Here is a 20224-nt window from a genome sequence, read left to right on the forward strand (position 1 = left end):
TTTATTTTACTAAATCTAGAGAGCAAAAAAAGTCAGGCTCACCTCTGCATAGCAACCAATCAGCTTCCAGGTTTTGCCAAAGCTTAATTGAACAAGCTAACATTAGAAGCACATTAGTTTCTATGCAACAGTGAGCCTGGATTTTTTACTCTCCACCTTTAGTAAATGAACCCCCCCCCCCCATAAAAAAAAAAAAAAAATTACCTGCCCAATGCAATCATAAGTGGGTTTATTAACCCCTTGTGGAAGCAAGTAAAGTTTTAAAATATACAATAAAAAATGTATTAAAAAAATACTAATCAGTTGTCCCACACATGCGCAAATGCATGCCCAGGGTGCGAACGCATATGTAACCCATGGTTGCACCACATGTGACATGATGCCACGAACATCAGTACAAGAACACCATTTCTAGCACAAGAGCTCCTAGTTAACTCTAAACAGATGAGCTGTAAAGGCTGTTAAAGTGTCCTCTTTGGTGATTTTTGGGCACCATAGTTCACTCCACCCCGATATCATGGGCACACAATTTTAGGACATGGCACATTTGGTATCCATTTACTCAATGCAACCTCCTCTTTTACCAAAAATTGGTTATTTTATTGTGCATTTGCACTAAAATAAAAATTTTCCTGAATTTGCATTGGTTACAAAAATATCATGTGACATAAAAATTTGCAGCCATCACCTTTATATTTTTTCTGAAAGCGGAGGCCCTGTAGAATATAGTTCTGCCATTTTCCACTTCTCTCAGAAGTGATACCTGGCTGTATACCAACCTTTCTACCACATCGCAGGACCTCAATATGAAGGAAGGCAAGGACTGCCTTTGTTCTGCATACTTTGTCAAGTCAGTGACCAGAGGGTAAGAACAACCAAAGCCAACTGTTATCAGTCAGCTTGGACTGCCTGCAGGTTCAACAAGCTCGGAAGGTATTCTAGTAGTTCTAGATGTACAAAAGAGGATTCTAAGAGGTGTGTGTGTGTGTGTGTTTTGAAGGGAGGGCAGATGTGAAGGGGGCAAAAATCACATTGTGTTGAAAGGGTGATGTGAAAGGGGTGAAAGGTAGCAGTGCTGCTGTCCCTGATATGAAGGGGAGGGTAAGTGCTGGTGGGGATATGTGATGTGAAGGAAGGCAGTGCTGTTCGAGGGAAGATGCAAAAAAAGGGGAGCAAGAACTGTCAGTGAGAGAAATGTAAAGTGGAGGCAAGTGCTGTGGTAGGGGGAGGTCTGAAGGGGCAGTGCTGTAAAAAAGAGGAGACAAGTGCGGTGGGGGGGGGGGGGGGGGGGGGGTGGTTTGGGTGTGGGAAGCGAGGCAGTGGACACTAAATGTGAAAGGGGAAATTAATGCAAAAAGTGACAAAAATGCAAATAAAAAATTAATAAATATTATTATTATTGAGGGGGTCAAGACACTGCACAAACATGGGATGCACAAAACGTGCGATTCAGACCTCTGCTGAAGAAAAATTTACTAAAAAAAAAAAAATCAGACCTCCATACATTTTAAGTCAATACCCCTGGCACAGGTTATACTACTTGAAAGAAAATACAAAGACAAGGGTCAATATTAAACAATTTATGCTTTTTAAATGATATTTAAAGATATAAAGATCAGGCGAATAAAACAAAGGCTGTAATTTATAATTTATACAAGTATAACCCCCATTCGCTGGAGTCACATACATGATACAAAAGTGGAAGTCTTTAGGACAAAAACCAGGTTGTCATGGGGTAGGGAAAACAACAACAACATGAAAATGTCAGGCACTGACAAAACACAAGTGTCAATTTTTTCTGCCAACGTTTGGCTCTGTGCATGAACCTTCTAGTTGATATTTATAAACAGGACCATGCTACTGGCTAGTACACGGGCTAAGTTTTGTATCACTTACAGAAGCCCATGCACAAAATGAAACGCTGAGCTGCTTGATAGAGAACCAGTGTTTGACTTACATTAAGAAGCTGCCAGAGCTACATATACATATCAGGCTGCACTCACTAGAACTGTTCAGTCCTCCCAATGTTAGCAGCCGGCCTAGTGTGCTGGTTTACTTTGCCACGTACCGTGCTGAGCATGTCTTTACAAAAATCTTTCCGGTCATATGCTTTGCACCGTTTAGCAAGACCAGTCAACAAACACTAAAAACAGTAACTGGGGAGGCAATGCACTTGCGTTGAGTGCAGGCTGATGCATTTACAGTTCAGGCATCTTTTTAACCATCTACAAAGTAGATTTCTATACAGCAAGTCAGCACAACACTTCAATTACAGCAGATAGCAGCAGGCTGGAAAAAAATTCACACCTTTTTGGACAAACAAAAAGCTGCACTGAGAACACAAAGCTGAATCTCAGTGACAAATGGTAAAACACTTATTTGTCGCTTTTAAAGGCCAAACTGATAATTGTTAATAAATATTTTAAATTAGCAAGTTTTAAAAAAATAACTTAAGCTTAACCCCACAAAACTGGGATAGGTTACCCAACTAGGCATTGGCACTCTGGAATTTCAGCACTGCAATTATTAAATGAACAAAGCCATTCATAAAAAAAAAAAAAAAAAAAAAAAAAAAAAAAAAGTAAAAATGTTTGTGCTGAACAGTAAAGAGCACCAATGGTTGCCAGCTCCTAGTGTATAAACCGTTCTAGTAAAAAGGTTCAGTTATAGCAGTCTTAGCAGCCCTTCAGATAACAGTCTTGTCAGGACTTCTATCTGTTCTAGGCCAGCTTGATGGGCAAGTCTTCACCATATTTCCTAATCAGTTTGCTGTGGTTATGGTCAACAGACCACTGCTGGGGAAGAAATTTGGGTTGCATAGTGTCCAGGAAGTGCTGGCGCCAGCGTTTTTCAAGCTCCATTAAAGATTTGAGTCCTCCTGTTGCAAAGCATTGCACCACTTTTAATCCATGCGGGATATAAGTTTCGTTACAGATTCTGCCAGAAAAAAAAAAAAAAAAAAAAAAAAAATATAAAAGATTAGTTGCTCACCACGCCTTTGCTAGTTAACAGAAAAAAGAGACACCATCAATTTCACTATGTCAATTATTTAACACTAGCTGCTGCCTGTCTCTTAAAAGCAGAACTCCAGCAGACACACAACGTTTTTGCCCAATTTCCTACCTTCACTGAATACATGTCATCCACCTTCTGGATCACTCAGTAGTTGCTCTGAAATCGTCTATTCATTTTCAAATTAAGTCTCATTGGTTTCCTGTTTTGTAAGACCAGTGGCTGCTATGCCTCCAATTGCCCTAACCACTGGTCTTGACACATCACTGCTTCCTGGAGAATGTACTACAGAAAGGAGGTAATTCAGTCCCACTTGCAGTGGTGGGCAGACTGGGATTCTCAGACTCAACCATGTACAGGCCTAGAGTACCCACTCATTCACTAAAATGCCCTATGGTGGATGGGAACTGTAGTTTCCTTTTACAGGAGAGTAAAGAGATGATATGGTGTAATCCCTGCTGTTACACCGCCTCTTTGGCAGAGCAGATACTGTTATTTTTTGAATTCGAGATGGTCATGGGGGAGGGGCAACCACCCCACACACCGCCTAAATGGTAAGGATTTTCATAACTGGTTTGGGGAAGGGTAACCAATTGGTGATATTGCACCTATCCTCGAGTTCTTCTTTACATTACAGAGCCGGAGCACAGATCTGATAAAACCCTTTGATGGTAAAGTCCAATACCTACAATGACACACACACACACACACAACTCAAGCTGGCAATGTGCCGATTGAATTGATTCCTGATGAACACATCTGGAAGCCAAAAAATATTGGCCTGAACAAGGAAAATCTATGCATGCATGGCTAGCATTACTGTCTGAATGACCCATTGTTTTAGATCTACATTTGTTACCAGCATGCCATTGCAGGTAAGGAACCATAATAAAAATTTAGTTTTTGCAAATCAGAATGTACAAATATACAGACCTGCTTTTGTGTAACATGTGAATTTCACACAAGCCCTCCCGCAAACATTTCCTGTATGTCACCTGCCCTTACCTAGTCTCCAAATTTGCAGTTTCTTTAAGAGTTTCTTCAGTGACCTCCTCTATACAATAAAATCCTTTGATCTCCGCTAAAAGCTCCTTTTTGCGGTGTTCTGGCAGCCTGGAAGCGTTGAGTAAGGCTCTTGCCGCTGAACGCACTTGCCTTCTTGTGGTATCTTCTAGCATGCGAACCCCTTCCTCACAACCTATAGGAGCACAGAATTCCACTGCCAGTTGTTGTTTCAAGTTACTATCATAGTAGTTGGACACTGCATGACAAGCTGTGCACAGAAGCAACACATCATGAGAGTTGTGGTCCTTCATCTGAATTGGGAAGTGACGTCTGTATTCATGCGGTACAATGTTCTTCCTGCACAGAGCAATATGGCATAATTAATATTCAAAAAATGGACTGGTCTGATACTGGCTAGGCGAAGATTAAAATGCAATGTATAATACGGTCATGCTAAAGTGGCAAAACCTTAATATTTTACGCAGTGTGGCCATAGCCATAAGGCAACCTAGTGCATGCTGGGAGGGGTAGGAATCATTCTGATGTCCATAGCAACAAGCATTCATTACGGTCAATATATTACTGGGTATAACAATCGAATGACCACCACAGACATCACACCTCAACATTTAAAAAAAAAAAAAAAAAAAAAAAAAAAAAAAAGGAGGTGCTGGTTTACAATGAGAAACACACGCACGCACACACGCGATCTTCAGGGTACAGAGTTTTTATCCTCTGTTCTGCAAAGACCAGAAAATGCCCGCAAACACCCCTTCACTGTGAAGTGGACTGGAGACCTGGACAACCAAGACTAATTCTGGATGTAGCTGTCTGGAAGGAATGAATGTTGACTGCCTCAAAGGCAAGGGACCCGACTCATTGGTAGAGACTCATCTAAATGGGCAGAATTGTACTTTCTGCCTGTCACCTTTTCAATGCAAGCATCAAAAAGACTCACCAAAGCATTTGCCCTCAAAATGGCATCCTTTCCAATGTTGTCTTGCAGGTTGGTTCAGCAGACAAAACACTTTAGCCAGAGGATTCTCTGAATTAGCACAGACAGAATTACAACATACAATCTCATTCTATCCCCGCCATAGTAAAAGCCTGTTGGAAATAGGTCTCTTGGAGCAATCTCTTGGGTTCCTAGGCAGTTGACTGTGTTAAACCCCAAAACAGTCTTTGCAACCCCAATTGGTTAGGCAATCAGTCCAGATAGGAATAGTAAGCCTTGAGCAGGTCCTAAGACAGGGAACCAGAAAGTAGGCAAGTCCTCAACCAGAACAGCCAGTTTTATTGAGACATACCTTGGAACACCCCATTTGTGTGAGAATTCCTCATCAGTGTGATATTGCTCTGCAAAAGCACAGGAGAAAGCAAGCTTTTTCCAGGCATTTCCAATCTTCATACAAGACATCCTTGACTAAGGAATGAACAGGAAATTCATGCAAAGGCTGTTCCCAGATCCCTCAAAATCTTAAAACACGTGCAGATCTCCTCTATTAGGCAACAAAATAGTATTTTTTTTTTTTTTTTTTAGGCAACACTGTAGCACAAGTGCCTTCTTCTACAGATTAATCATCTGAGTCAGAAGTGTCTGCCATGGTTACACTTACACACAATAAATCTACAGTAGATTAGTAGAACCAATACCATACACGTGCAGATCAATTCTACTTCTGTGGCCAAGAAACCTTTCTGCATGTTGCCTACACAGAACCTATTCCCTGCGGTCCGGTACCAACACAAAGTCCTGGCATACACCTTCATGGTCTGGCACATGGAAGATCAGCGATTCTTATATTGGAGGGGCTATCTAGTGCATACGTAGCAGAGTGGAGAGTTAACCAGTGTATGGGACCCACTGGAAATAGGGGCGGGGGTATAACTTTATGGTGAGTGCCGTGGAAAAGGAAGGGCGGAAAGCATGTGTGGAAGTGCCAATCCTGTTAATCACTCACAGCGCACTAAAGCATAAGATGTGTTTTATGGACTATATATATATATATATATATATATATATATATATATATATATATATATATATATATATATATATATATATATATGCGCACATGCTTTTGAAATTGACCTATGCATGGACTATTTACTTGCTTAAAATTTTCATTGTATATATTTGTATCCAATATTCCTAAATAGGGGAGGTGTATTATAGCACTATATATTTTAACATGATTTAGTTGCACCATATTTTGCAAGACATTCTATACTTTGGGGGAGGTGTACTGTAGCACCCAATTCAAATAGTTATTTACCACTTCACATCTTTGACAGGAGGGAGGAATTTTATTTCCATCCACTCACTCTGGAATCAGCTGAGGAGATCCTTGTTATCTGATGTTTTTCTGCCATACCCACACTTCACAAGAGGGCGCTCTGTAGGACGCTAGGACTCCCAAGGATCATTGCATTCATTTCCTCAGTTCTAGGAAGGAGGAAGGTATCGTGTAGTACGTGAATGTTTCTTGGTGTTTCAGGGATCTTAACCCAGCATATAGGAATACACTCCCATTGAGGGGAGTACAATACCTTTAGGATAAGAGCTAAACCTTAATTTGCAGTATTGACAAAACCGTAGTACCTCAAAATGTGACCACTCACTAGTAACATGACCAGTCTAAACATCACTCTTGTATTAGTAATAATGAACACCTCAAGTATATATACACACTGTACAATCACATCCCTACAAAGGCTTCTCGCTCACCTGATATAAGACTCCCTTTTGCCACATACAACACAAAGATTCTCCTTCACTGTCAAATAATAGTCCACATTAGATTCTGGACGACCAGAAGGCTCAAAGCGCAGCCTCACTACAAATGGGTCAATGCTTATCAAATCTAGAAGGAAGAAAAAAAAAAAAAAAAATATATATATAATAAATAAATAATATAGAGTTAATAAAATACCAGGATAACCTTAGGCTGCCACTGCCAACCTTCTAAAAGCCAGTTACCAGTTTTTCAAACCAATCCATGTGTCAGTTTTTACAGTCATTAACCCAAGCAAGTCCACAATGGCACTCTACATATGTCACTCACTATAAGTTCTCTACAAAACAACAAAACACAAAGCCAGAACTCACCACCAATGCCTTTATCCAAATACCACTGGGCTTTTTTCCTGTCACAAGTACAGAGAGGCTGTCCATCTGGAGCATGCAGAAAACAGTTGTCGTACAATGGGGATTTCCTGTAAAAAAAAAAAAAAAAAAAAAAAAAAAAAATTTACTAGGCGTTTGATATTTTGACTAGCTTTGGCTGCACATTCAAGGGATTGGGGGAAGGCCCAAAACAAAAACACCCACACCACCCTTCAGGAAATATTGGGATATTTTAAGGCTGGATAAACATCTGATCCAAATACTACCAGAACGACCCCACTTTATCCCTTATCATAGGTGCCCTTTTATGGGTAAAGTGGTGAAAACGTGGTAGATCCACCAACACAAGAAATAATTTGAGGGTAAAGGATTTTACCTGTGTAGGAGATGTTTTGCATGCACAAAGACTAAAGGGGAAAAAGTCAAGAGAAACCCCCCCCCCCCCCCCCCCACACACACACACACACAAAACATTACAAAAAGGGATATACCCAGTGTTTCATAACATTGCTCTTTGTTTCATAAGGATCCAACTGCCCTACAATTTGGAGGATAGTTGGAGACACTGGAGAGGCAGTAATAAAAGGTGAAAGTACTTAGTCAGTGAATCGAGGTGTGTGTTTGCTCTGGTTCCAAAACCGGAATGAATAATGAATTTGATATTAACTGCTTCATTTCTGATTAAAAAAAGGGTCATTGTGATCACTCTTGACCTTGATAGACTTAGGATGTCCTCATAGTCCACCTGAATAGGGGTCTTTATATAGTTTTCTACCATTACATACACATTTTTATGTTATTTAAATTCATTTTCTCCTGAAAGTGTGAGGATCCTTTTTATATTTTGTATGTATTTGTTTTAGCTACATATCCAGCATTAATTAGAAGGATCCGATTAGGTATATATGTTCTAGTAAAAGTCTAAAAGTAAAGGGAGCACTCTTAAAAGTAGCAGCTAAAACACCAAAGGTAACCAAATTAAAAAAAAAAAAAAAAAACAAAAAAAAAAAAAACCACACACCTTTTAAGTAGTATATCAAATAAAATAGGTGCAGCGCTTAAAACAATGAAAACACTATTAAAATGTCCATAGATAAGTAAAGTGCCAGCAAACTTAGATCAAAGTGTATAGGGACTAGCAAAAACCAACTGATGGTGCTCCAAAGTTATAGTAGAATTATGCACTCAGATGCGTAACGTAAATACGCATTGTATAAAGTTATATGTAGAGGTCCCCTTAAGGTACTGGAAACAATCCCCCTCTGGGAATGCTCCTCCCTCTAGGTATGGTGGAGTTATCAGGAATACTGGATCCAGATGCCCAGAGATCCCTTAAAAAGGATGGACGGGTGAGGTCAGCTTTAGGGAACTCCCTCTCTGGATGCTGATGGATGGCTGTACGTTAGGTAGTCGGTCCCCTCGGATGACGATTATATTACTCCATTACCCCCATTCACTTCCTGGAGCCCTGCAATCTTTAGCTCTATAGTGAAACTGATCTTCATGGAACTGCTAGTTTAGCTCTGAAGAGATGTTGGCAGTTCTCATCCCCGGACAGCTCCAGATTGCTGTTCAACTTCTGCTTCTTGGCCGGCCAAGAAGCAGAAGCTAAGCGACAAGAACAGCACTATGGACTAGCATTAACTGACTGGTGGTTAATGCAGAGACAAAAACACTTCCACCTCTAACGTTAGAGACAGTCACCCGACCTCATCCCTGAGGAAGTCATGTGACGCAACACATCAGGAGGATGGAGCCGGGTGACGTCACTTCCAGTCGTGGCAGAGACCAGTCTATAGTGCTGGAACAGATGAGCTTGCATGTATTTTGCAAAATGTGTCATATTACTACACTATGGGCAGTCCCTTCTGATTTTTTTCTTCTACTGAGCATGTATTGTGCGCAACAGCATGTTAGATGTATTACCAAGAACATCTAAAAGTAATCGTGGGAGGAATTCCTGAGTGGAGAGACAGGAGATAGCCCGTTAGAAACCAGTTTTCTATAGAGTTTGGCCTATATGATAAGGGTCTTATTAGAAGGTGAGCATCCATTTCATATGGATATGGGGTGGAGCACAGTGTTCACTCTGCATCGCAGTGGAGGAGTTTTTTGGAAAAGGACTGTTGCACCATTTTTGAGAAAGTTTGCTATCCTAATTTGGAGTGGACACCATCACACTTGTTTATTATTGGCACCAGTACAGCAGAGGATGCACATATTCGTGTGTACACTTATGCATGTTATTTGATGTGATTATTTTGTATTGCAATTTTACAGCATTAAGTACCTCACTGAGTATCCCACTCCCAGAGGCTTTTTCTTATTTCTCCGAGGATCTCGGCCTTGGGAATTTTGACTAGATTGTTCAATTAAGACTTCTCTCTTCTGCCTTGGTCCTCCATTAACATCTCCATTTGACATGCCTTTCCCTTTAAATGGAACATCAATGAGACCCTGGCATTTACTCAGCAAAGAAGCCCAGGCAGGGTAAGAGTTCCGAGAAAAAAAGCCAAGCAGCTGCAGGAATAGGGCTACAGACACCTGGGCATCTCTGGCAGCATAGAAAACCTAGATGGGAGGAAAAAAAAAAAAAAAATAAAAAAAAAAAAAATAAAAAAAATAAAAAAACTTGCAGGAAGTGACCTTTAGTGAAAATCCCTGATGTAAACAAACACCACCCCATTAAGATTTAAACCAGACAAGACAGATGTAGAATGCAGACTGTTGTACCTTTTTTTATAAAGCGGTCTTTGTCCAATTGGTCAGTAAACAGTAAAAACAGGCTGTCCAAGTGGTTTTAAAGCCTTAGGGTTTTTACCTTCATGTATCCCTTGTGACAGCATAGGCCATGACAGGTCCTCTTTATGGACATAGATCCGCCTAATCAGCTGCTAACGGCCAGGTAAACAGAGCCGGAAGTGACAAAATCCTCGTCGCTCCTGGTTTTTTTTTTTTTTTTTTTAGGGGTCACAGAGAGGGAGGAACGATAGCAGTTCCTCTGTGCAGCCATCACCACTGATCGCAGCTCTCCAAGATCAGAGAAGAGTGCCTGGGCAAGGAAGCAGTGGGAGGAGGGGCCCTCTAGCAGAAGTGATCAAGTGGCTGTTCAGCCATTCAAATCACTTCTGCCTAAAAGCTCAAAATCGCCAGCTGAACATTCTGATACTTTGATGATTCCTGTAGCTGAACACATCATTCCAGTATAACCACTGCAAGCTGAGGACATTCTATTACAGCCTACAGTCAAGTGGCCAAGCTGCAACATAGATGGACCGACATAATTTCGATGAAGATTTTACCACCCTCCCCTTCATGACCAGGCCATATTTTGCTATTCAGCACTGTGCTACTTTAATTAGCAGTTGCTCAGTCACACAACACTGGACTCAAATTAAGTTATCATTTTCTTCACACAATTACAGCTCTTTTGGTGGTATTTAATCAACAATTTTTATTTTTTGCATATAAAAAAAAAAAAAAAAAAAAAAAAAAAAAAAAAACACAGGACACAATGTTTTCTTCTTTTTTTTTTTTTTTTTTTAAGAAACTTTGCCATTTTTAAGTTCACTGTTATAAGGAATAGTTTTAACGGTCATGAGTGGGTGGTCCAAACACAGCATCACAACAGTAATAAAGCAGTCATGCCATTCAGGAAAGTTACACCTGTTGGCCGTTTACCAGGAAGGGTGGGGGGAGGAGTACAAGTTCTGAACTGCCTAGAAAACATACATTTGCCATGAGCAGTGAAGTATTTAATCATACTGTCTAGACTGGATGTTCCTGATTGAGCACAAAATTAATGCAATTTGCATAATTCAAAATAAGTTTGTGAACTCAGCATATGACACACCTGATCCTGTGTGAATTCATCTGCATCCCAGTTACTGCATCGAAGTTGAAAAGACTTGTCCAAAGAGTAGCATAAAATAGTCTCAGACAGAGATTTAAGGCTTAGGCTATTCTGGAAAATGTCTCTCCTGCACAGGGAAGGAAAAAAAAAAAAAAAAAAAAAGTGTAACAATTCAAATTAAAGTGGATAAATAAAAATATACACCCAACCTCCAGGCAAACAAAGAAATATTACCTGCATATAGGAGCAAGTTTATATAGTTGTCAAGTACCAAGCATTTTACAACCTTGCCAGAATACATCCATTTTTGCAGCAAAATGTAGATAATGCGATTGTCTTTTTTGCAACCATAGGTTACAGAAAACACATGCACACAGGTTTTACTCAAGTCAAGCGATGCAACAATGTAACCAGCCTAGCCATAGCTAAATCTTGGTCAGTGCCTACTGAAACAGCCAAAATGCTTTCCATCTATAGCCATCTATATCCAAGAACAAATACTTACTGCATTTTACCAGTCCTTAGGTTAGCCATACGTGTGTAGGATCTTTTTCAGCTGTGCAGATAGAAGGAATCTGAACTGCCAACTGCTGTACTCAAGCAGCCACAACACCTGCAGTTGTCTGAATACATGAACAGTGATGAGAGCATGCAATCACTGTTTGGCTGACTGTTCAACCTGAATCAGCTGCAGGAATACTGGTGGACTCCTATAGACTTGTATCAGTTTCAAAAAAGATCAGCAACTGCAGTATAGGTAGCTGCAGACTTAAAAAGAAATATCACCTAGGTGTGAAATTGTAAGAATTGCCAAAATTGCTCATCTTAAGAGTCCTGCAATAATCCAAAGCAACTTTTTCCAGCTCTGACATGTGAGATGGGATATTTTGGGGCTTTGACCTATGAAAACTGAATTCAGGTCCAACAGGTGAATGAAATGCCTCTAAACCACAACATACTACTGTGCAGATGGGAGAAATGGGTCAACCTAAGCCATGATACGAGCCCAAACAAAAACCCAGGAGGTCACATGCCACACAGACTTCAGAGAATGTATGCCAAAAAGTTACCAAACAAGAAACCAACTACCTGACCAGTTATGTGATTTAATTTAGTGCCTGTCTGAGCTGCAGCTTTCCTGATAGAATCCATTCTTGCAGTGGTTTCTTCATTAGGGAAAAGCCATTTTAGCTTCAGCCGGCAAGCACCTGGGAACCCCAAGGACACAAGGCTGACTTTCAATGCAGGCTTTCCCCAAACAGAACGAAAAGTCCAAACGCTGCCCTCCGTAACAGTTCAGGAAGTTTTATTGCCATCTGTTACTGTACAAACCTGAGAATAGCAATTTTAACCACTTGCCCCAGAGGATTATCCCCCACCTGACTAGGCCATTTGTGTTACGGCGCTGCGTTACTTTGACAATTGCGTGGTCATGCAACACTGCACCCAAATGAAATTTACATCTTTTTTCCCCCACAAACAGAGCTTTCTTTCGGTAGTATTTGATCACCACACATACACAATACCTTCAACAACCTGAAATCCTTACCTCTGTCTCATTGCCAAGTAGCGGATATCAACTATTCCTTTCACCGACAGGCTATAATCGCTCATTAGTTTGGATGCATCTTCCCTACAACCTACTCCAACCTTCAGCACGTCACAGTCAGCCAGAAGTGTGAGGAGAGTCTTTGGAATGGTGCTGCCAGCACTGATCAATCGGGGCAAGCGAACCAGGACACAAAAGCCACTGTGGGAAGCCATCTGTAGAAGGGAGATGGGATTTGTTCTCCCATCTACAGACACCTGCAAAAAAAAAAAAAAAAAAAAAAAAAAAAAAAAAAAAACACAAACATTAAAGACGTTCTACTGTTCATTCACAGAACAATCTCCCTCTGATTTAATATTACAATGGGTTTTTTTTATTCCTGTGATCAGAGGAGAACATTTCCGCACTGATACATTGTATACTTTTAACTCACTGGCCAGTGCAGATTTTCCCTCATTGTTATTTTTTACATTGACGCAACTTTGAGGCATTTATCCTCAAATTTTAACAAATACATGATAAATTCAAAGTAAAATATTGAATGGGAGGTAAATAACTTATTTCAAGCAATACTTCTGAAAAATGGGTCACATGACTTTCATATCACATGCAAAATCCTTTATTGAATTGACCCCAGAGTGTCTTCTTGATTTGACAAGGTTAAGCTGCCACCTACAGGTGACTGGATACAAAAAAAAAAAAAAAAAAAAAACACCCCACACACTCCCCCTCCCCCGAGTTTTGACCAAAACATAGTCAACCTATAGTTATATAAAATGGATATGGGCTGAAAGTGCACATTCAGGTTTAAGGAATTACGGCTCCTATGAGTAGCCACCCCCCCCCTTTTTTTTTTCAAACGCCGTTTCATGGCCAGGTGTACGTTACTCCGCTATTTGTTAATCAATTAAGCAGGTAAAAGGTCTGGAGTTGATTCTAAGTGTTGTATTTGCATTTGGAATCTATTGCTGTGAACCTAAATCACGTGTTCAAAAGGAGCGGTCCATGCAAGTGAAACAGGCCATTGTAAGGGAAAAAAAAAAAAAAAAAAACCCACACTAAACAAATCCAGAGAAATAGCAACATTAGGAGTGGCCAAATCAACAGTTTGGTATATTAAGGAAAGAACGCACTGGTGAGCTCAGCAACATAAAAAGGCACGGACGTCCACAGAAGACAACAGTGGTGGATGATCGCAGGATCCTCTCCATGGTAAAGAAAAACCCATTCACAACATCCAGACAAGTGAAGGACACTCTCCAGGAGGTGGGTGTATCATTGTCAAAGTCTACAACCAAAAGAAGACTGCAGGAAAGAAAATACAGAGGGTTCACCACAACATACAAATCATTCATAAGCCTGAATATAAAAGCCAGACTGCCCAAAAAAAAAAAAAAAAAAAAAGCCAGACCAGTTCTGGAAAAGCATTCTTTGGACACATGAAATGAAGATTAATCTGTACCAGAATAACAGGAAGAAAAGTGTGGAGAAGGCTTGGAACAGCTCATGAGCCAAAGCACACACTGTCATCTGTAAAACATTGTGGGGGCAGTGTGATGGCATGGCTTCCAGTGGCACTGGCGCTGTGTTTAGAGACATACCATCAGCTCAGACTCAAAATGCAGCAAAGTTGATTGTAAAGCGCTTCACAGTACAGATGGACAATGATCCAAAACACACTTCAAAAGCAACCCAGGAGCATTTGAAGGAAAAGTGGAATATTCTGCAATGAAATGAATCAGAATTCTCAACAAAATATTAAAATTGAATATTTTATTTAGAATTATATTCATTTGTCCAATTACATTTGAGCCCCTGAAAATGGAGGGACTGTATAAAAATGGCTCCAAGTCCTAAAATTTTGTACTGGATATTTATGTTCAGCCCCTTGAATTAAAGCTGAAAGTCTGCACTTCATATTCATTTGGATTATTTTGTTTTAATTTATTCTGGTGGCATACAGAGCCAAAAATATTACAATTGTGCCTGTGTCCAACTATATGACACTTTCTGCCAGATTAGGGGGGGGGGAATGGGGGACACCCTTCACACATGGTCCATCATGTGATGACCAGGTACAGGAGTCCATAGCAAAAGCAGGGTTGAGTGAGGCCAGAGCACTGACCACAGAACATGGTTTGCAATAGCATTCTGAATTTTAGGGTACCCGGGCACTCTGCAGGCAGCAGAATATGCCTGCTATTCAAGGTTAATAAGGTTCTACAACTTTCCAACAGGCTCACAGGCAAAATTGTATATGGTCATTTATCAACCCATTACAGTGAACAGACATACCCACTCACAATCCATGCCAAGTACCGGGAATACATCAAGATCCTTCTTTAGCAGTGGCCAAACAGCTTCCCATTCTTTAGCTGCAGATACTATCTGGATTTCTGCCTGTAGGATCTTCTCTACTGCAGAAGTGCTAGAGACCTCTACTTCTGAAGGCTTCTGAAGACTATCTGAGCTTGAGGTCTCATGGCTCAGCACAGCACAAGAGTCTTTGACATCTCCAACACAACACTGTTGTCTCCGGCGATTGAGAAGCTTCCAAAGAACGAGACAGCCTACTGTAGTACCCACCAGGGATGCAACGCCAAGAGTTAAACCGGTGTGTCTGGGCATTCTGACAATTCCTGCTTGAGCAGTGGGGGAATAAAAAAAATAAATAAATAAAAAAGCAAACACTTTAGACAAACTTTTTTTTTCTAAAGGTTATGTACATAGAACCATTCAGCTCAGGAGTGCAAGACAAAGTATCCCATTTGATGCCCACCATTACTGTCTGGTCTATACATTATCAAAATCACTAAAAAAAGACTTTTCACCAGAACTTTAATGCAAGATGTCCAAAAGCCCAAGTCCACCTTTAACACCAATGTTTAATGTGCATCACGTAACATTGTTGCAAGCTGACTGACAGGGTGCAGGGGTCTGTGTAGCAGCTGTCACTTTCACATGGCTGTGTGGAGCTCTGCCCACATAACCGTATCATTCATTCACATAGATCAGTGAATGAACTAAAAGTCCCAACTTCAACAGACAGACTTGAATGGAACACAAGTGCAGTAATTACTACACAGTCTATTGGCACTTGCTCCTGCTCAGTAAACTGAGCAATTGTACCTCTGTATGGACAGGAAGATGAAGAGTCTGCAGGAGACTGGCATTGCACTTGTGATCCACTGATTGCAGCTGCAATGCTTCCAGGCATTTGCAGCCACTGATCAGATGCTGGTTTTCTGGCATGCCACAGCAACAGAAGCCAGCTGTTTGGCTGGCTTCTGTCAGACAGGTGGGTGCACAAACGGTCCGAATGTCAGCCAGCTTTTATTGAATTGGCTGATATTCAACCCGTGTGAACGAAGCTTAAAACAGAGGAGCAAGAATGTGCTAAAAGAATTGACAACCCCACGAGTACCACTCAGGATCACATGGCTGCTGTGGCCTATGGGAGGTACCTAGGTTAAAACATCTTTCCTCTAAACTACCTAGAATCCAAAAACAAACAAAAATATATAAGATGAGTGAGCTTACTTCGATAAGATTTCAGATATACCAATAGAAAAAAGGAAAAAAATACTAACTAAATACACTCTCCACCCCCCCCCCCCCTTCAAAATTATACATTTAAAAATTTTAACATAAATTCCCAGAACTGTTGGTCATTCAAAAGATGTTTGAAATTTTAAAAAGGATAAGTTAACCTTTACACAAAAAAGAAATGCACTTTTTTGGCAACTAAAATGTGCATTATTTTTAGTTTAGGCGCCTGTAAAGCATTGCACCAGCAATCAGCCATGCAGGTCTTCTGCAGACTGTCAATGTATGTGCTTGCTCTTGCTCTTGTGCTTGCTCTTGCATCCTGTATGAGAAAGCCAAATACTTCCGGCCCATAGTCCATTCATTTAGAGAACTGTGAATGAAGTTGCTGTGTGGGCTCTCTCCCTCCTCACTGGCTCAGACACAGCAGCAAGAGCCATTTGCTGTCAGTCACAGCAGCGAGGAGGGAGAGGGGGCCTATGCCGTACTCTTGTGTGTCTTATGCACCATACAGAGCCAGCTTGGGACATGTGTGTGCCCATAGCAAGCATCTAGATACGATGGCACGTGGTGGTGGGGGGAGCCAGGAGGGCTGGCGGGAACCTGAGAAGAGGAAGATCGGGGCTGATCTGTGCAAAGTAGGCACCAAAAAACCCCACACAATCTTTTACAATTATTTTAGGCCCCTTCTACACAGGGCAGACTTCAATGGGAGTCCACTTTCTCAGTGGGGCAACCTTTCCTCTGATCAGGCGGATAGCTGGTCCATACCCACTCCACTTACGCTGAGCAGACATGGCACAGCCTACTCTCCTCTACTGACCGTTGGATGTAAATGGACCGCATGTCTGTATACACGCAACTGCCACCGATTCCCTACGGAGGGGAAACGGATCCCTGCCTGCTTAAACAGTAGGCAGGTGTACACAGACATGTTCATGGATGACAACGGAGAGTCCAGTCAGGGCCCCTTGTGTGAAAGGGGCCTTATATCTATTTTAAGAACACTGGAAGAATGTTTGTTCCTCTAATCATTAATGGGTCAAACTGATGCATGTTTTTTCACTGAAGTGATGAGAAAATTAGAATGCACAGGACAAAAAAAAAAACCTCAAAAATGTACACATTTCTAACAGTGAATGTGGTTTTCATTCAGTAAAGTCCATTCTAAAATCAAATAAAATCTTGATTTTCAAAGATTTTAATGTACTGAGAATTTTCAGCTGAAATTCTACTAGTGTATGCTCAGCTTTAAACAGGCAATGGTGGGTTAGGCCTCATTCACAGAGTGTACCAAATAATACAACCATGGCAGGCCAGGTTTACTAGCACAAGGTTGTATAGGTGTTCCATACAGGGTATGCCATTGAGGTCTATGGGGACACACCAGCACAGACAACTGCTGCTCCTAATAGAACATCACTGTGGGAGGGAGGGTAGTCACTCCCTGAACTCACACTGTCTACATGCTGGCAGATCATGAGTAGCACCCTTGTGCATCCACCAACCACTGCATCTCCATATATCATCACTGTGGGTAAGGGGGGTCCACTCCCTGAACTCACACTGTCTGCATCCACATATAACATCACTGTGGGTAGGGGGATCTACTCCCTGAACTCACACAATCTGCATGCTGGCAGATCAGGAGTAGCACCCTTGTACATCCACCAACCACTGCTCCCAATATAACATTACTGTGGGTGGGGTCACTCCCTGAACTCACACTGTCTACATGCTGGAAGGTCAGTAGTAGCGCCCATGTATATCCACCAACCACTGCTCCCAATATAACATTACTGTGGGAGGGGGGAGGGGGTCACTCCCTGAACCCACACGGTCTACATGCTGGCAGGTCAGTAGTAGCGCCCATGCACATCCACCAACCACTGCTCCCAATATAACATTACTGTGGGGGGGTCACTCCCTGAACTCACACTGTCTACATGCTGGCAGGTCAGTAGTAGCGCCCATGTATATCCACCAACCACTGCTCCCAATATAACATTACTGTGGGAGGGGGGAGGGGGTCACTCCCTGAACCCACACGGTCTACATGCTGGCAGGTCAGTAGTAGCGCCCATGCATATCCACCAACCACTGCTCCCAATATAACATTACTGTGGGGGGGTCACTCCCTGAATCCACACTGTCTACATGCTGGCAGGTCAGTAGTAGCGCCCATGCACATCCACCAACCACTGCTCCCAACAGAGATGAATGGGAGTGCCAGTATGGGACGCCTGAGCATCCCTTCATGGACACAGCCCAGACCCTCGACAGACTTGGCCGATAGGTGAAGCACATGTCTCTCAGGACACAGCATACCTGACCAGGGCTGGCCCTATGGAGTCACGTGTAGTCCGAGGAAAATGCAGGAGCCTAGAACAGAAGACTTGGGATATTGCACATAAAACAAATGCTGCCGATACAGCAGTGCTGGAGAACACACAGGACACGGCTCATCCCTAACAAACCTGCAATAACGAACGATACCAGAGGAGTAACAACAAAGGGACACCAGCCACCCGGAAGCGCCCTGTAGGAAGATGACCGGACTCACACCACCATAGACAACAAACGTTCCCACCGCTCGTTTAAATCCCCTATGCCCCCCGAGGCCGCCCCCCTCACCCGACGCCCACCCAGGGGAGAGGCCCCTCCCCTACGTCCACACGCGCCGCTTGCTGCGCTCCAGCCTGGAACGCAAACACTGAGTGTCAAGACGGCACACGCAGGCGTCGGGGGGTATAAAAGAACGTATAGTCTGTATGGTAGTTTGAGCCCGGTGACCTTCCTGGAGAGAACACAAGCCGTACCGCCCTCCACTAAGTCGCCGATGCACGCCGCCTCTTCTACACGGAAGTCACCACGCTCTCGGGTCTTCTCTATTGGACGGTTATAGTATGCATGAAGCTCTGTAGCCCGTAAAATTGGTATCCCTGCAGCTACGGCGCATGTGCCGGATCATTTTCACAGGCTAAAGTTCTTCATGCTTAACCCTGACGTGTCCGGCCTTGCAGTCACCTCCTCCAGCACTGTGTGGGGAATAATTGCTGCTCTGTCCTCACACGCCATAGGTTAGTCCATAAACGTGGTCGTCCAATAGCAGAGAGGCGTGAGCTTGTGTCACCTCCCACCTTTAGAACTTGAGAAGGTCTCAGTTGTGTCTGTGTGACACGTTGCTTTAGTTGGCGTGTTTTTTTGCTGCCTGCCAGAATAGCGAAGTCCATGGCATCTCCACGCGCAATAAACTCGCCAAAGTAGATCAAAAATCTTGTCACAGAGCCAAGCGCGTTTTGTACTCGGGGTTATTCCAGGTCTTTCACGCAGGAACGTGAAACAAAATACAGGCGTGCTGCCCGTGTCTTGAGTGCCGTTATAGTTAGGTTCACATCTATGTTACCGCGTGGGTCGCGTAGAGTTGACACCTCATCCCTTTAAAACCGAACACATTACACCGGTTCTGAGGCTAATTTAATGCAGGTAAGACGCTAAGGCCGGCCATACATGGGTCGAAAATTGGACCTAAGAATAATCGGCCAATTTTCACTCTGTTAGTGGGTCAATGTTACAAACAATCTTCCTTTCAGCTCGAGCACACTGCTCAGGATGGCCGCCAGCTTTCCTGATGGCCGTGTGCGGCGTGACGTCACTATGGTAGGCTCCTTTCTGATGCGTTTCGTGCACCAGCACGTTATCAAAGGGATAACATGCTGGTGCACTCTAGAGTACTGCTACTCTAATAAAGAAATACTACACTATTAGCACCTATTTGTCTCTGGCTCATATTGTTCGAGCCCCTAAGGTGGAGATATCCCCCAAACTCTGATGCTTCTGTCCTGGTGGTCCGATACCTATGTGGAGCTGTCCCTGTGGTATTCCTGGTAGGATGGTCTGATGACAACGGTGAGCTGTCCCTAGGAGCTGAGTGTGCCCTGTGAGGGAGTGGAGTTATCCTGTGTGCCTGATGACCCCACAGCCCCTGCCCAGACCCTGATGACCATTGTTAGATACTTTTATATATGCGCATATCTTGTGCGATTCTGGTGAGTGCACTCATATTACCAGCCCTCACCATTTATGATCACCAGCACGGAGTATTGATCACCCAACTTTATGGACTTGATTT

The 20224-nt window shown here is 42.4% G+C and overlaps 1 protein-coding gene across 3 annotated transcripts; it reads right to left on the reverse strand.

The window, feature by feature from the left end:
- Positions 1-1565: 1565 nt before the first annotated feature.
- On the reverse strand, positions 1566-19134 carry EXD2 (exonuclease 3'-5' domain containing 2). 3 transcript variants are annotated; one of them, XM_089671321.1, is made up of 9 exons: positions 18912-19134; positions 14842-15185; positions 12547-12803; positions 10998-11124; positions 9435-9715; positions 7127-7233; positions 6746-6881; positions 4018-4374; positions 1566-2937 (listed from the first exon to the last, which is right to left on the reverse strand). In XM_089671321.1, exons 2-9 carry the CDS (start codon positions 15172-15174, stop codon positions 2721-2723), a joined length of 1815 nt encoding a protein of 604 aa, XP_089527447.1. In that variant the 5' UTR covers positions 15175-15185; positions 18912-19134; the 3' UTR covers positions 1566-2720. The 3 variants fall into 3 exon arrangements, with proteins under 3 accessions (XP_089527447.1, XP_089527446.1, XP_089527449.1); XM_089671320.1 differs by lacking the exon at positions 18912-19134 and adding an exon at positions 18570-18690; XM_089671323.1 differs by lacking the exons at positions 14842-15185; positions 18912-19134 and adding an exon at positions 13680-13852.
- Positions 19135-20224: the final 1090 nt, after the last annotated feature.

Source organism: Staurois parvus, unplaced genomic scaffold (genome assembly GCF_062004578.1).
Source record: "Staurois parvus isolate SC_StPar_1 unplaced genomic scaffold, SC_StPar_1.0 ptg000104l, whole genome shotgun sequence".
Classification (NCBI taxonomy): Eukaryota; Metazoa; Chordata; class Amphibia; order Anura; family Ranidae; genus Staurois; species Staurois parvus.

What these genes read in the sequence shown, in the direction of transcription:
- EXD2 (XM_089671321.1), bottom strand. Translation starts at nt 15,174, where the DNA reads ATGCCCAGACACACCGGTTTAACTCTTGGCGTTGCATCCCTGGTGGGT. An exon ending in GGAGTGGGATACTCAGTGAG is followed by an intron (nt 7,234 to 9,434) that starts GTACTTAATGCT and finishes TTTTTTTTACAG; the next exon opens with GAAATCCCCATTGTACGACA. An exon ending in AAAAGGGAGTCTTATATCAG is followed by an intron (nt 4,375 to 6,745) that starts GTGAGCGAGAAG and finishes TGCTCTGTGCAG; the next exon opens with GAAGAACATTGTACCGCATG.